General features: G+C 44.4%; 1 protein-coding gene across 2 annotated transcripts in view; it reads right to left on the bottom strand.

Annotated features, from left to right (window-relative positions):
• Nucleotides 1-17,689, bottom strand: part of caskin2 (CASK interacting protein 2) — a 177,334-nt gene that overhangs the window by 144,930 nt on the left and 14,715 nt on the right. Inside the window, exon 2 of one of the 2 annotated variants that reach the window (XM_080724985.1) lies at nt 16,035-16,762. The exons of the other annotated variant lie outside the window; for it this stretch is intronic. Within the exon in view, the coding sequence (XP_080581111.1) occupies nt 16,035-16,128 (94 nt within the window). The 5' untranslated portion in view covers nt 16,129-16,762. The remainder of the gene's footprint in view (nt 1-16,034; nt 16,763-17,689) is intronic. 2 annotated transcript variants of the gene reach the window in all.

Below are 17,689 nucleotides of genomic sequence, written 5' to 3'. Positions count from 1 at the left end.
TTAACCTAAAAGAAAGAAAACATATGACTTACAGCCGTGATTCGGGACTCCCAGGGGGGGTCCCCAAATTATTTGATGATTAATTTAATGTGCAACATTGTTTTCTCAGTAAACAGTAAACAAACCCACATAAAGTTTAAGTGTATAGAGGGTATCTGCACATTTCTAAAGTGACAATTTAAGGACTTTTTAATACCTCTAAAATGACAAATTAAACATTGGCCAAATTGTCAAATATTAGAGGCTGAAATTGTGAAAATAGATCTGCTATTTTCACAATAGAATCGTGTTATACAAAATGTAATGCCCCAACTCTTAGTGCTCGTCAGGGTGGGGTGGGGGGGGGGGTTAAAATGTGATTATTTTGGGGGTCGTGGCCTGAAAAGGTTGTGAACCACTGACTTACAGCACCTTTACCTCAGAGAACCAAACCGACCCATTTGTACACTCTCTGAGTTACAAATGGTTAAATTGACACTGAGGATTTTAACTGTGCGGCTGCGAAACTCTGAATGTGTTCCGCTTCCACAAGAACCGTGTCAAAGTGTCTCGGTTATTTTCCATTCGTCAGCGGGAAAGGCTTTAAAAACCAAATTAACTCGAAGAGGAGGGAAATAAAAAGCGAGAGGGATTTCATTCCACTCTCCTGGGTGAAATGACCACTGGGGATTTGACTGTGTAGGAGCTGCACCAGCGAGCAATGTGGGAGTCAGCGGCAGACAGTGTTGCCACATTTTGCGAGAGAAATAAGCAACCAGGTCGATGAAAACATGCCCAAAAGAAGAAACTAGGCCACATGAGACTCCCTAATCGGGAGAGAAGATAACAAGCAACCTCATGGTGGTGCTAGAAGAGGGGCATGTGAGAAATCAGGGGTGGAGGTTGTGGGTTTTGCCAGCCAAGGAGTGTGTGTGCAGAGTTTGACATGGATAGGGCAACGGTGCCGGAGATATGAGTAGGGCCACTGACTGACTGACGGAGGGACAGCCGGTGGAGGTTTTCATAGTAACTGCGACCTGACGGTCGCAATTAGCTATTTGAAAATAGGCAATCTACAAGCCCATGGCATTTCGTTTTTTCTTGAAAATAGGCATCTACAAGCTCACGACACGTTGAGAGCAAATACATTGCAACACATTTTGAGCTTGTAGATCTGCAATTTAGGAAAAACCTGTATTTGTCCGTGGATAAATACATATTATTCATTTGTTTTTATATTCAAAGTGTTTAAGAACCACTGATTCAAACACAAAATACATCTATACATTTGGAAGCAAGCCCAAAAGCCCGCAAACCACCAACATCTACAAGGGACTTTACAGAAGAAGAAGGAAAAAAAAAGAACAATCCCAGAGTGGCTCATAATAAGCAGTCATGGCAACCTCGAGCTGGCGCCAACTGCACCCAGAGCAGCGTGGGAGCCTGGGGAGGACAAGGTGGAAGATGATTGGTCCAGCAGAGTTTGAGTTTAAACCAAAACATCATGAATAATGCATGAGGGATAATGATGCTAGCATGGGGCTATATAGCAAAGCGAGCCGGGGGGGGGGGGGGGGGGGACGCACAGTGGGGGGTCCTTTTGGGTTAACACTTTTTGCACTCAAGTGTTCAATTAAAGCTGCAATCCGCCGGAACGAAAGAAACTAAATGCAATTCTTAGGCGAGTAAAACATTATTTGAACCAATCTGTGTGATGGAATAGGACAGGGGTCTTCAAAAGTGAGTTTAGCATTGTTTTAAAGTCGTTTAATGCAATCATATAGGACTTTTCTGTTTGGATGTATGGGCTGTCAAGGCCAGAAAGTGTTTTTTTGCCACTCAGTAGGTGTTCCTTCCTGCATACTGTAACTTCCAGGTATGATGTGTAAAGTTGTCAAATATGTCAGTCATTTCTTTGTATATTTAGGTTATGTGTCATATCTGCCATGTGCAACTTACAAGCCAAACAGAAATGTAATTGTCAACGACAAAAACACAATTAAATTGTTAATTGCAATTATTTGAGTGACAATTAATCGTCATGTAAAATGTCATAATCGTGACAGTTCAGTCTTGTCAAGGCAGGTAGGGTAGGTAGGCAGTGGTACTAGGAATGGGATTTCTCTCAAATCGTGGGAAGAGCTGCAGGTTTGAATCCCGGCGGGTAGGTCATAAAACTCACAGAACGCAGCTTTAACAGGGGAGGATTTAGAAGTCCAATACGCTGCGATCGGAGGACGCAGAGAGACAGCTGCTTGCTGCTCACCGCGCTCCATCCTCATCATCATCAGGCACGTGCACACATAGACATCAAAGGGGGCTTGAACCCCTGCCCTTTTATCCGTCTATAAAAAAGTGCCCTCTCTAGACCATGAATGTAGTTTTTACTATGGTGAAAGAAATGCAAATGCCCCTCTTTCCATGCCATACCCGAAGGCAGCATTCAAGAGAATCGCCTTGTCCAAACTCTCCTGAACTTGAATGCAGCTTTTGTTGAAAGAATTTCCCTCACTATCCAGAAATCCACACCACATCTCCGGTATTGCCTTTTTTATGCTCAGTTTAGTGTGTTATGAAGTACCGAAAATAGCAGACCTCCAAGCTCACAACGCGTCGCAGCGCGACGCGTTGTGAGCTTGGAGGTCTGCTATTTTCAATATTTTCACCAAGAGGCCCTTTTAGAGATTTCAGCTCCTGCCTCTCTATAATTCTCGGCACATCCCTGCTCATCATCATCATCATCATCATGTCGGTTTGAGTTTAGTTTCCCAGGCTGTCTCTCTCTCTCCCGGTCTCAACGGCCATGGTTCTTTTCATGCAGGGAACACAGGGACAGCTTTACGAGGCTATTGTTGGCCGAGGGTTTTTTCAACGCCGAACATCCACTCCCTCCGCTGCGGTGACGGGAGTTTCACGTGGCACGCTTGCGTTGTAAAAGAAAACTAAACAATAAAGGCAGATGGAAATGATGGAGTGTGGGGAGGGATGGGGGGAGGGGGGGGGGGTCACCGCTTGTTTCTCGTGATTTGAAACGGACGCAAAGTCTAAAACCGTTCCTTCAGTTTGATTGATTGTAATTAGAACATAGGTTGTTGTAACAGTTTTTTTTTTAGATGAACCCCTTGAATCCTGGCCTTAGTCCGTATTCTGAGAATATATCATTACTAGTAAGATGCCGGTCGCGCCGATTCTTGGCCTTCTGGCCAGTGATGTATATCGGACCAGTTACCCATACATGGAGATCCAAGATATGGGCTGTCTTCCTCCATATATGGGCATTTCCATATGAAGTCCTGTTAGATATGGGCTTAATTGTTGACATCAAGGATTTCCATATATGGGCATAAAAGGGATTCTGTTAGAATGGTTCCCGTGGCATCACAACATACAATATCTTTTATGCCCATACTGTACATGGAGATCCCTATCTGAACTAGCCACGCAGAGATGGGCCATGTCTTGGCCATCTGGCCAGTGATATATAGATGACATCAGGGATCTTCATATATGGGCATAAAAGGGATACCCATATATGGACTTTTACATAGGTGTTGTCACCTGTGATGTGTCAAGGGAACCAACCCATAGACTGTAAGAATGTGTAGACACACGGAGACAAGCTGTGACACCTTCTAACGCTATGGAACACAGCTAATGCAACGCCAGTGCAGCCATTCCAATGTATTTTCAGCAATGGGTCATTTCAAAAGTAGTTTTCAAGTCAAAAAAGTGCGGGCACCCCTGCACTAGAGGAACTAGTATAGAACCCTGGGGACCCCGTTCAACTAGGTATATAGGGTCTTATTTGTAAGAGAATAGGTTGTAAACTATTTTCTAACATTAGCAAAGTTTTAACAGCTATTATGTCATAGGTCAACCAACAGAATTCCCACTGAACCAATTAACATCAAGTCAATGTTTTACTTTTAACATCAATTTAAGGCTTAAAATGTCACCATTCCCATTAGCTCCAAAAACACCCACCGGAGTCTGTGATTAATGTCTGCTTGTCACTTTGCGCTGCACGCTTTTGCATCAGATTTGATTGGAAACAGCTTTAGAGTGTGAGAACTATGGATTTGGAAAGGCACTTGTAGTATCGGCCTCAGGACTTAATGTGTTAAACGTAACCGTAAAATGCATGTTCCCATTGTCTCCCCACTAAAGACCTACAGTAAATGGTAGACTACAATAGATTCTGCTTACAGTGTCACTGTGGTAGCGCTCCCATCACCCTGCTAAAGGCCATTCATAAATCCATGTGAGTGAAAAGAACGCCAGCATGCCATGAAAAGGCACGGCTAGACCCCAATGCCCCCCCCTCCCCCCACCACCCCCAAATACTTATAAATCCCCGTAATCTGCCTGGAATCCCTGGATACCATCTGCGTGTTTCTTGAGATTTGGGCAATAAAGGACAACTTTGTTTTTTTTACAACAGGGGTTCATATTTTAGAATAGTAATTGGAGAAAAGAAAAAGTGAGTGTTAAAATGTTTTCGTTTATTTCATTCTATCATTTTAGCACATTTAGCGTGCTAAAGCGTGGGGTATGTGTACGCATGGGGGCATGTGTACTAGTGGCTAAATATGTCTTTTTAGACACAGTAAGCCTGCAATTTCTTTATTGCTATTTACAGTAAACACAAAAGTTCTGTCTATAAAACATTGCAGTGCATTTTGGGAATGGGCTTATTCTGAGTAAAAAGACATATTTAGCCACTTGTACGCATGCCCCTCAGCCACTGAAATCTAAATCATTAAAATCACTAAAACGATAGGAGTAAATGAAAACATTTTAAGTTTTAACTCATCTTTTATATTCTTTAATTACAATCTAAAATATGAACCCTTGTTGTAAAAAAACAAAGTTGTCCTTTAAATACCACAGGCCTGTATTCACCAAGGAGCCCAGAGCAAAGAAACGTATCTACAACCTAGTAGCTTTTAGACCTATTGCTAGCGATACCGTACGTAAAGCAGTACGTGGAGCCATGATGTGGCCCCAAAGGTCAGGAGCCTATCTCCTGTTTCCAAGTACAGCCCCTGGACATGGCGCTAACATGTCGCAGGGACTTACCCCCCAATCCAACCCTTGATGCTGAGCGCCAAGCAGGGAGACACTGGGACTGAACCCCCGAGGACACTGCTTTGGTGGCCTCGAAGATCTGTTACTTTCGGCGAAGAGATTTGGTGCTCTATCTTGCACAGCGCCACAGGTTATCGCCATGCTGGCTTGTGGTGGACATTTTTTGGTCAACATTACCACATTTTTGCCAAGGATATACAGTACAAAATGAGCGGTCAATATTACCACATAAACTAAAGAGATAGATAAAGAGAATGAACATAACAGGTCTGTAACTGTGAGTGTTCAAATGGAACCAAACAGACCCGTCGGTTCCATGTGTACACTCTCAGAGTTAAAGGGGAATAGCACTCATTTTCAACATTGAACTAAGTCATTAATATACATTCAGTAATTGGGTCTCATGATGAAATATGAACATTATAATGTTATGTAGAAAGAATAATCTAAAACTTGCCACAGACAAGGACAAGTTTGCCACCGACACATTTGTCTGTGTACTGTAGACATATTGACGACCCCTGTGTGTTGCATTTTAAAACAATTTAAATAGCAAAAACAGCCGATCCACATCGACACGTTGTGAGCATGTACAGTAGATCGGCTATTTAAAGTATTCAAAAACGATTTTCAAAGTAGTAAAAATGCCTAAAAGGTTCAGGCATTAAGAGTAAGGCAAGATAGGGCCCTTTGTGTAAAGAGGGGGGAAAAGGGTAATGGGCCGAGTTAATGACCGGTTTCACTGGGGGCAAGAAGCCATCCGTCAGAAATTAATCTGTCAGGCTTTAATCTGGTGTCGAAAAATAGGATATTCCTGTCCAGCTTGCTCCAGACCAGACGTACAATAACGGGGCTTCACTTCACTCTCCCCCCGGGGGGCAGGCAGACATGACGGCTGAGGGGAGGGCGGTTTCTGATCGCTGCTTCCCCTCTAATGGGCTGCTGGTGTTAGACCAGAACAATGAGCTCAAGTGGTCACATAACACGTAGGTGATAAACTGGAGGGGCTGGCAGGGGGGGGGGGGGGACAATGGGGACGAGGTAATCTGACGGTCTGGAGGAAGACCCTCGGGGACTGCGACACACACACACAGACACAAGCACAGACACACACACACACACACACACACACACACACACACACACTGAGAGAGAGAAGTGGAGGAGGCCTGTCAGTAGTGCTGTCACGATATGACATTTTACATGACGATTAATTGTCACTCAAATAATTGGCGATTAACGATTTAAATGTGTTTTTGTCGTTGATAATTACATTTCTGTTTGTCTTTTAGGCTTTGAAGTAGCACATGGTAGATATGACACATAACCTAAATATACAAAGAAATTACTGACATATTTGACAACTTACTACTTAAAAAATAACTTTGATAGTGGAAATAGCCGATCTATAAGCTCACAACGCGTCGCGATGCGACGCGTTGTGAGCTTGTAGATCTGCTATTTCCACTATTTCGGACATTTTTCAACATTCACAATTATGACGATTATGACAAAATAATTGCGATAATGTCAAATAATCACGATTAGACGATTATGTAATAATTGTGACAGCCCTACCTGTCAGACGGCTGCTACTGTCCTATCTCCATATTCTGACTTTTGTGTCGTTTTGTAAATTAACCCATTTAGGAGGCTACTGTATGTACAGTATATCGCCGTTGTCGGGTGGAAACCTTGTATGTCCAAAACCTTCATTTATTGGTTATTATTTAAGGCGTTTTGTGCTTGTGGATCGTCCATTTTCATCATCACTACTTTTGTGCGACACTTTTGTATGATGAATTAGGGCTTTCATTTGCAAAAAAAAATTAAATACAAATTTGAAACTTGGATATGCAAGGTTTCTGCCTGACAGTGAATATCAGATTATTGTCTTAGGAATACGATAAAAGCTAAAAGTAAAAAAAAAGAAGAAAAAAAAAGTCTCCATAAATTCGAGGCATATGGATCGTGCAATTGATAGAGAATGGATTTTTTTTGGATGAAGTACTCTTGTAATAGTGTGGTTGCTTAACCCTGGTTTTTCACATTATCGAAACGAAGCCGATTAAAAGCACCAAACTTTTCTTGAGGCTTCTTTAGGACCTAGCGATGGATTTTAGCCTTGGGTACCAAACTTTATTTAGAAAATTACCCGTAGAATTATCCATATCAATATCCATAAAAAAAAACAGGCCAATTCACTTTCTGGCCTATAACTCTTGAACTGTAGGTCACAGCGTCAAAATCTTTTTTCTGTAATGCCCAACGGCGTCACACAAGAGCCTCAAAAGTAGCAGATCCACGAACTCAAAACGCGCCACTCCGCGCCTCACTTGGAGCTTTTGTCCCTGGCTCACAGGTAGGGCTGTCACGATATGACATTTTACATGACGATTAATTGTCACTCAAATAATTGGCGATTAACGATTTAATTGTGTTTTTGTCGTTGATAATTACACTTCTGTTTGGCTTTTAGGCTTTGAAGTTGTACATGGTAGATATGACACATAACCTAAATACACGAAGAAATTACTGACATATTTGACAACTTACTACTTAAAAAATAACTTTGATAGTGGAAATAGCCGATCTACAAGCTCACAACGCGTCGCGATGCGACGCGTTGTGAGGTTGTAGATCTGCTATTTCCACTATTTCGGACATTTTTCAACATTCACGATTGTGACGATTATGACAAAATAATTGCGATAAGGTCAAATAATCACGATTAGACGATTATGTAATAATTGTGACAGCCCTACTCACAGTGTTTTCAGGCCAGTGTCCATGGCACACTAAAACACAGTGTCACTGTGCTGTAAAACCAACTGGATGATGGAGAACAAGGCAGGAGCACAGAGTGACCTCACGTCTCACCTCTTCCCCTCCTCTGTGCTCAATCTTCAGCCCAGAGAGACCCACGGAGAGGCTGGACACTGGAGGTCCGTACAGAGGGCTCCATAGCTTTAGAGCAGTGGTTCTCAACCTGGGGGTCCCCAAATTATGTTGGGGGGTCCCCAGATGATTAACTTAATGTGCAACATAGTTTTCTCACTCAACTGTAAACAAACCCCCATAACATTTAAGTGTATATAGGGTATATGCACATTTCTAAAGTCACAATTTATGGACTTAAATACCTCTAAAATGACAAATTAAATATTGGCCAAATGGTCAAATATTAGAGGCAAAAATTGTGAAAATAGCAGATCTATATGCTCACAATAGAACCGTGTTATGCAAAATGCAATGCCTCAACTCTTAGTGCTTGTCAGGTTGGGGGGGGGGAGAGGGGTCCCCCAGTTAAAATATGACTATTTTGGGGGTCACGGCCTGAAAAGGTTGGGGACCACTGGCTTAGAGCAGTGTCTCTCCACCTTTTCAGGCCGTGACCCCTCCCCCCTCAAAATAAACAAATAAATCATGTTTAGGACCCGCCCCCACCCCCACCCTGATGATCACTCAGAAATGTAGGAGTTGAGGCGTCACGTCTTCAGCTCCGCAGATAAATATTGTGAATAGCGGAGCTCGTAGACCGGCTATTGCCACAATGTTTGCCTCTCCCTTATGCACTTATACACTACAAACTATACTTTTGTGTTTGTTTGAGCAACTTCTCCTCCAATGTTGAGGGCAAAAATATAAATTAATCAAAATTAATGGAATTAATTGAATCAAATGAATTCATTCATTAACAGAACCCTGGGGCCCGACCCACAGGTTGAGCACCACTGGGATAGGGACAAATGTATTTGTTCAGGGAGTCACAAAATCTCGGCGGCACCGAACAGCAGAATTAATGACGGTACCCCCCCCCCCCCCCCCCCCCCGAACCTCTAAATCAGAGGTTCCCAAACTTTTTTGTCTCAGGGCACCCCATAAATACTTTTTTTAATCTGAGGCACCCCTACATTATAATTTTCACTCCCAGCACCTTATATTTATAGCATATCGTCGTTGTCGGGTGGAAACCTTGTATGTCCAAAACCGTTCGTTTTGTAATTATCATCTATCAAATGTACTAAACTAGTGAAAACAGCAGATCTACAAGCACACAAGTGTGCTTGTAGATCGGCTGTTTTCACTAGTTTTGTTTGACAGTCTTGTATGATGAAGCAGGGCAAAAGACGTACACATTTGAAACTTGGAGAGGCTTCTACCCGACAGTGACGATATCTTAGTGATTATGTTGCGAGAAAAACATTGAGAGAATAGCCATTTTGGTTAGAACTGACTGAAAATAACTCTGTACTTCAAGTTCAAAATGATACTAAATATTTTGTCTATATGTCCAAATAAATTCAAAATATGATCAAATGATCTCTCTTGAACAGAGAAGATATTCGTCTCAAAAAGTGGAGTATGAATGGGCCCATGGGGGCTGGACGCTGTCCGTACAGAGAGGTTGATAGGTTATCCCTCATGATAAAGCATGACCTCCTGTTGGCCCTGGGCTGGGGGGGGGGGCCCCGGCCCCTCCAGCCCCTCTCTTTAGCCACCAGGCGCCACCTCTGTGGCCAAGCAATTAGTCAGAGAAGCAGAAAAAACACAGAAAGGGAAGCCAGGACGGATTCAGAATTGGAAAAAATCACACTCGCGTGAACTGAGCGGTGGAGGCTGCGTGTGTGTGTGTGTGTGTGTGTGTGTGTGTGTGTGTGTGTGTGTGTGTGTGTGTGTGTGTGTGTGTGTGTGTGTGTGCGGGCGTGAATGTGAGTGTGCCTGGCCTCAGTGGCCTGAACAACAGCGCCCCTCCCTTAACATGTGTGGTCAAAAAAGGTACTGCAGGCTACAGACAAGACACGCACACATACATACCCACACACACGGCCACGTATAGGAGACGGCTCCACCGCTCAAAAAAGCAGGGATTGTTCCAAGCAGAAGTGTTGCTGTATTTAACGATGCCAACGGACGCTCCGCGACCAGGCGTTCAGCCCCGTCCTCGGACTATAACGACTGATGTTGTCTACCTCAGAGGTCTTAAACAGGGGGTCCCGGGACCACTAGGGGGTCCTCCAAATCTTTGTGTGATAGAAGCTTTTTGTCCTCCTTTTTTATATTAACCACTTGAACCCTAGCGTCCATATTCTGAGAACTTTAGCCAAAAATAGCGGATCTACAAGCTCACGGCGGGTCGCATCATGACGTGCCGTGAGCTTGTAGGTCAGCCTTAGCCGTTTTTGCTCCCAGACCCCCGTCGTTATCATCTCATCACAACTTCCAGCCCAGGGGCCTTTTGTAGATTAGGCCTCATCCACAAGCCCTTCCATTTCGCAATTGCAGGCGTGAAAACCCCCCTCCACCCCCTTTCCAAAACAGCAAACACTGTCATTTGGAGGTAATTACCCGCGCTAAGCAAGGGACGCGGAACTTATTCATTGTGTCCAGGAGGAGGGGGGATTTCAGGCCAGGTGTGTGTGACCCAACGAGGAGCCACTGTGTGAACCTGCGGCGCGCTTCCTTCTCAGGGATGGGACGATAAACGATGTTATCGTTTATCGTGTTAAAAAACACTCACGATAATTGCATCGTGGAGATTTACTTTATCGTGATATCGTCCTCCGTCATCATCATCAATTCACCTTTTTATTTGCAGAGCCTCATATCCGGTACCACTTAAAACCCTCTAGGATTGGTAAAAGGTACTTATAATAGAGGGGAGGGTATACTCATGCCTAAAGTGAGTGGCAAAGTGAGTGGCAAAGTGAGTTTAACATTGTGTAATGTTGTTTGATGCAATCAGGTAGGACTTTTCTGTTTGGATGTATGGGCTGTCAAGGCCAGAAAGTCGTTGTTTTGCCACTCAGTAGGCGTTCCTGCTTAACTTCCCGGTATGATGATGATGATGTCACGTGCATACCCTATATATACATTATGTTTTCCACTCTCTATCAAATATCTTTGCCAAAAAATAGCCGATCTACAAGCTCACAACGCGTCCAGTTGCGACGCGTTGTGAGCTTGTAGATCGGCAATTTTTTGGGCAATTTCTTTTGTCACAATAATCGTGATATGACATTTTCATATCGTCCCATCCCTATACCTTCTCAGTGCCGGCCGGTGGGGCGGCCCAAAAAAAAAAAAACAACAAAAAAACAACCCATGGAGCAGAAACCTGTCAAGAGGGAGCGGCGAGGACAAAGGAACGCCCAACAAGGAGCTTGACGGGGCCACGTTATTGTAACCTGAGAGAAACGGCCATTGTGCCAGGCGAGGGACTCGATATCTTAAAAAAAAAGAAAGGAGCAACCCTTTCTCCGGTTGTGCCTTCTTTGAAGCCTTTGAGGAAATGGACCTGGCTGATGGGGGTCTATAGGTGGGGTCCCACCCACATCCAGACAGACCCCCCCCCTGCGCGCATGCTCTACCTTTTACCCTGAGGGCCGAGAGAGGGCCGTCTTCTGGGGGAGGGCTTAGGGCCCTGCTAAAGCAGCACTCCTGTGAATTAAAAGACCAAGAGAGAAATGTCGAGGGACAGGCTTTCAGCGTGCGCGGGGGGTGACGTTCATTACTGTGTCATCGACATAGCGGGGGCTTGATCGGGTCTGGACGAGGCTAATCCTCGGGGATGGATTTCCCCGTAAGCTTTAGCCGAGGGTGGGGGTGTGGGGTTACGGTGGAGTCACCTTGGCACACACACCTCACCACCAGGCCAGCATTATTACAAAACACTAAGTCACTTCAGCCCAATAAAGATTTCGGATTTGAAAATGGCAAATCGGCAATCTCACAATGCGTCGCGTAGGGCTGTCACGATTATGACATTTTACATGACGATTAACTGTCACTCAAATAATTGCGATTGACGATTTAATTGTGTTTTTGTCGTTGACAATTACATTTCTGTTTGGCTTTTAGGCTTTGAAGTTGCACATGGTAGATGTATACATAACCTAAATATACAAAGAAATTAAGGACATATTTGACAACTTTACACTTTAAAAAGAACATTGATAGTGGAAATAGCCAATCTACAAACTCACAAGGTGTCGTGACACGTTGTGAGCTTGTAGATCTATTTCCACATTCTTTTACTTTGAACATATATAAACATTTTTCAACATGTAAACGATTATGACGATTCTCACAAAATAATTGCGATTATGTCAAATAATTGCAATTAGACGATTATGTAATAATTGTGACAGCCCTAGCGTCGCAGATCGCCTATCGGTCATGTCTGAACGGAGAGCCGTAGTTTTCAGCCGTCTCAACAGCTCACTGTGGGAGAATCCCCCGGCATGGTGGGGTTTTGGAGGTTCCAGATTTGCGGAGGTTTAGTGGCTAGGACAGGTGTGGCATCGACGCGCCACAGGCACAACTCTGCAATCTGCTTGTATAAGCATGTTACCCAGAAGCCCTGCACCGCCCTACTGATGTCTGCAATTTGTGTCTGGGAGATAAAAAGGGGAAAAAAAGCACATACTGTATCTGACTAAAGCACAGTCTGCATCAGAACAGACGAGATGAAAGATAAAAAAAAAAGGGAAGCGTGCGTGCTGAGAGTTCACTATAGATGGTTATCACAGTACAGGAACAATATGTACTTTAGCAGGGGTTCTCAGACACAGGCCTGGCCGGGACCCCCATAAACTCTGAGTGTAAAATGGAACCCATGTTTGGAGTGAGCGGTGGATGTGAGCAGTTCATTTAGAAGTTAAGTTTCCTAACTAATCAGTGTGTGTGTGTGTGTGTGTGTGTGTGTGTGTGTGTGTGTGTGTGTGTGTGTGTGTGTGTGTGTGTGTGTGTGTGTGTGTGTGTGTGGCCTGTTCAACAGCAGTATTGCAGCTCATGCTCAAGAGCGCCCCTTGGTCACCCAGGCCTGCCACTGGTCATTGGTCAACCAGCGGTATTGCAGATCATGCTACAAAGTTACAAAGTGACAAACATACATAAGCTGCAAGTCACGTCTAGGAGACGGTGTGACCACCGCTCAAAAATGGAACCCAAGGGAAGTTGCAGACCTCTATTTGGTCCATTTCTATCTCATTTAGCTCATTTAGCTCATTTAGGACCATCTACTACACTATAAGAGAAGCTTCCTTGCCCGCTTTGGACATTCCTACAATTCCCATAATGCATTCAGTGGGCATCATGCACAGCCCTAAAGGCAGCCATTGTATACGACCTGATTCATATTTTCTGAAGCCACGGTCGCAGTTTTGCCATGAACACAGCAAAAGCGAAAAGGTTGTGGCTACTGTGGGCGGAGGCTGCTGCATGAGACAAGGTTTTGTGGTATTCACATTCACAGATTTTATACCGCCGGTGACATTACAGTATTATGGCCGTTATTCTGTTTTTGGTGTCCTGGCCGGTCCCCAGCAAAAGCAGTTAATATCAGTGTCACAATCATTTTAACTACTTTAACCATATTTTATACTTTGGCAGTTCAAAAATAGCAGATATACGGTACATGCTCATACGAGCTTATGTGCAAATCTTTGAATAGAATATTTTATTAACTCAAATCTTTGCTTCTGGGTCTGGATGCAACTCTGACGTCATAGTACTAACATCACAGACTCAGTGATGTTAATAGGTTTTTAATGTAATGAGTCCCGGGACCCAAGGAGGGTCTTTCGGATGAGTCCCAGGGATATTTTATGGGTCCCACAAAAATTCAACGCGTCATGTCATTTTTGACAAAGTGCAGCATTTAACTTGAATTGGTTATTATATGGTTATTTACATTGTTTATCTTACAAAATACATACAAAAACGAATGAAACAATTAAACTATAATAGTACCTTGAGATGAAGAAGCACTAGGGATGGAGCTCGTTAATTTTTATTGATAATGAGCACCTTATCGATGTTGCTTATCGAGCCGGGCTTTTATCGAGCCCACTATTGAGCTTTTTTCTGTTATTTTGTGGAAAGACATGATGAGACACTAATATATATATATAATTACAGTACTATTCATGAATTAATAATAATAGCCTACTGTAAAACTATACTATAAACTATAGGCTAACATTTCCATGTCTCTCCTTTTTTTTTTTTTTTTTTTTTTTTTTTTACAGTAAATGCATATCTATTTTTTCCATTAAATACATTTGACCAGGGCCTTCAAATACAGTACTTTAACAGACAGAAGGCAAGTCAACCTTTTTATTTTTGGAAAATATTTGAAGAAACTAAATGTGTACCGTCTCTTTAACAGTGTAATTTATAATGCATAGTACGACGGTGTCACGCAACAAAAAAATACCCAATCAACAAGCTCAAACCGTGTCTGCTCGCACCACGTTGTGATCTTGTACATCTGCTATTTTCGGTAGACTCAGAAGTCGCGCTGGCAACGCTACGGATTCATTCGCACGGAGCGATACATTATTAAGCCCTTTGCACACAGGACAGTTGCGTTTTTTTCGTTTGCGTTATGAATAAAACGCATTGGATTTGATGTGCAAGGCTGTGCGGAATCGGCGCTGCGGATCCAAAAAGGAGTCATAAAAGGAGTGATGAGTTTTTTACCGCATGCGACAAGACGCACGAATCGAACTGAGTTCGATCGAGAAAAAAACGCACGGCGGCAGCCACTCGTCGCACGGCTAATTCGGAGCCGGTGTGCATGAGGTCGTAGAGAATCATTGTTTTCTTTTCAAAAAGTATATTGTCCGTTTTATCCGTGCGGTTAAACGCGCCTGTGTGCAAAGGGCTTAACTCTATGGCAGTGATTTTGAGTGTCCCAAACGGATTATTATCGATGGAATCATTCATATTTTCAAGCACCACATACTGTGGGTGGAAGAGAACGGGTGTCGCGCTGCTTCAACAGCCCGCGTTGGAGTTGTTTCAACTCGTCTCAGACACTAACGCTATGGACCAGAGCTAGTCGCAGACGTGCAAAGTTATTGATTGCACTTGGGTCTTATGTGATGCACTATGGACAAGTGCTTGGCTCCGTCTGCATTGTCGAAGTGTTCCCTCCCGAGCATGATGTAACAACCGTGCTGCATATAGCCCATTGTATTTAGCTCTCCCCTTGTCTTTTCCAAAAGGTAACCAAACTTTTTAGTGTTTCACGCGTTCCACCGTTGTTCCGCGGCACGCATGCACTTCCAAAGCACACAACTATCGATGACACATTGTACCTCCCGGCCCCCGGCCGCTATAGCAGCCCATGACGTGACGCTTACCCGATAACAGGCTCGACAAGCCAAACCCACGTTCGGTGGGGGAACCCTTCTTGGTGTATCACCTAACACGCTGTGCCACTATGGTCAGAGAGCGGCCCGGTGCTACGCTAAAACTAAGGCACCCATTGAATTCTGTGACCATGCATGGAGCACACAATAGCGTCGGTGGATTCCAAACACACACTGTCGTTAGTTCTATCGTCTGTTTTAAGACTTTCTACGCGGATTTCATTTGTGTTAACGTAGGGTATACAGTAGCATGCCTTCACCCATGAACAATGGTGGCGTCTGTGGACTTTTTAAAATATATTTTTTTTCGCGACGTGGTAAATTATTTTCACGTGGACTCCAATGGAGGCGATGCGTCCGTGGGACCCCAGAACACTGACGTGAATGCGTCTCTAGGCAACGTGAATGCGTCAGAGACGCGGGATGCGCACGTAATGACGTCACTGCGAGACTGGCCTGGACACGGAACACCATGTATGGGCATAAAGATCTGTCCAACAGGCACTCAGACATGGAACACCATATATGGGCATAAATATCTGTCCAACATTACTTCTAAGACTCCTACATTCAATCCCTTAGATACTGTGCACGCCCCTCGGGCACAGGGCTAGGGATAGAGCCCGAAAACCGGGTCCATTACAGACCCGGTTCTGAATGTATCGCTACCTGTGACAGGACTAGTAGATATAATTTTTTGGGTGCTTGATGTGAAAAAGTTAGAAAACCACTGGTATATTAGCAACACAACATTTTCTGAAAAGACCGAAAAACAACAGATTTAAGCAACAAAAAAGGCCCACTCACTGTTCCTGTTGGCCTTGAGCTTGGACAGCAGCTTCTGCGTGCAGGGCAGGTCTCCGCTCTTCACGGCCTGCAGCAGGTCCTGCTCCTTCCCCATGGCGCTGGCTCGGGTGACGCCGCTAAGCGCAAAGTCGCGACGGGGACGGGGACGGGGGGCCTTCCTCCTTCCTTCGGCCTGCTCACAGCCACATGCTGCAGCCGCTGGGGGCCCACGGAGACATCAAGCTGCCTCAGGTAGACGGTTAGACGCCCCCACGCCCTGAGGCTCCAGCCAACCACACGCGGCCCAGAGGAAATCAGAACCCGAAAAGACCCCAAGAAGACGATCCGCCCGGAGGTCGGAGGAAAAGCCTAGAAGATCTGGTGGAGGTGGAGGGGGAAAACCCGACCCCCCCCGCGACACTTCTTCCCCGCCCCGACGACGGATGCCACCGCGTCCGTCCAGACGTTCGAGGAGAAAAAAAAAATTAAGAAATATTCCTTAATTTCCTGTTGGGGTGACGACTTCTTTCTTCCTTTGGGTTGGCTCGATGTTTGGTTCAATCCTGAAGCTGCCAGCTGTGGTCGGTTTTCTTTGGAGGAAGGCTGTGCGGAGCTATTTGGTTGATGGGACGGATGGTGTGTGTGTGTGTGTGTGGGGGGGGGGGGGGGGGGGGGGGGGGAGATGCTGTGGTCAGACGGAGGCCAGGGGGAGGGCCTGGCGGAGGCCTTGTCAAGCAGCAGGACACAACCTGGGGTAGGAGAGCAGAGGAGAACAGCTCAGTTCAATTCAATCAAAAACGTTCACTCCAGACACACAGGGGAGGTCCATAGAGTACATACAAAACCGTTGACGTCACACATAACAAATTAACTCATTGAGTGCCAATCCCGAACTAGTTCGGCTTTATTAGCGTATCGCAGTGTGCCGATCCCGAACAAGTTCGGCTTTAAAAAAAAAAAAAAAAAAAAATTTGGAAAAAAACATTTTTGAATTTTTTTTTTTTTTTTTTTGGACCCCATCAAATCTGGTGAACATGATTTCAATCGCGATTTTGCATGTTCCACCCCCATACAACCCCATCTAACATACAGGGCAGCCATGTTTGTTTACATAACATGTAAAACATAATGGCGATTATCTCAAGAATGCCTGAACGGATTTCCAATCGGATTTTTTTGTTTGAAAGCTGTGAACAAACTGCACAAATCCACTCCAATGCAATCCAGGATTGCATTGGATTTTTTAGAGCTCATTCTTCTCTGTTTTTTTCCCATGCATGAGGTGTGCAAGGTTTAATCATGGCTAAGTTGACGAAAATAAGGCTTCTAAAATGCTTGGTAGCCAATAGCTAACTTCAAGCTAACTTCATCCTCTTCCTGTACATGCACAAAGGAAAGTGTTCAGGCAAGTCATGGCTGCAGGGCTTCTGCATATACCTGCATATACCAGCATATCTCTATGGGATTTTCTCTGGTCACTGGGCGCCCTCTAGTGGTGAAAGGGGTGGCACTCAAAGAGTTAAACAATAATACCATTACCAGTAAGACTCCCTAGTCGGGAGTGAAGCGACCGCCAGGTCGCATACACAGACTTTAGAAGGCAATGGTAGCCAATCAGGAGGGAATATGGGAAATGGGACAGATCCACGTTGATTACATGACTTTAGAGATACTGT

The sequence above is a fragment of the Nannobrachium achirus genome (genome assembly GCF_963921795.1).
Source record: "Nannobrachium achirus genome assembly, chromosome: 4".
Taxonomy (NCBI): domain Eukaryota; kingdom Metazoa; phylum Chordata; class Actinopteri; order Myctophiformes; family Myctophidae; genus Nannobrachium; species Nannobrachium achirus.
Note: the sequence above shows the minus strand (reverse complement) of the source record. Positions and strands in the feature narration are given on the sequence as shown.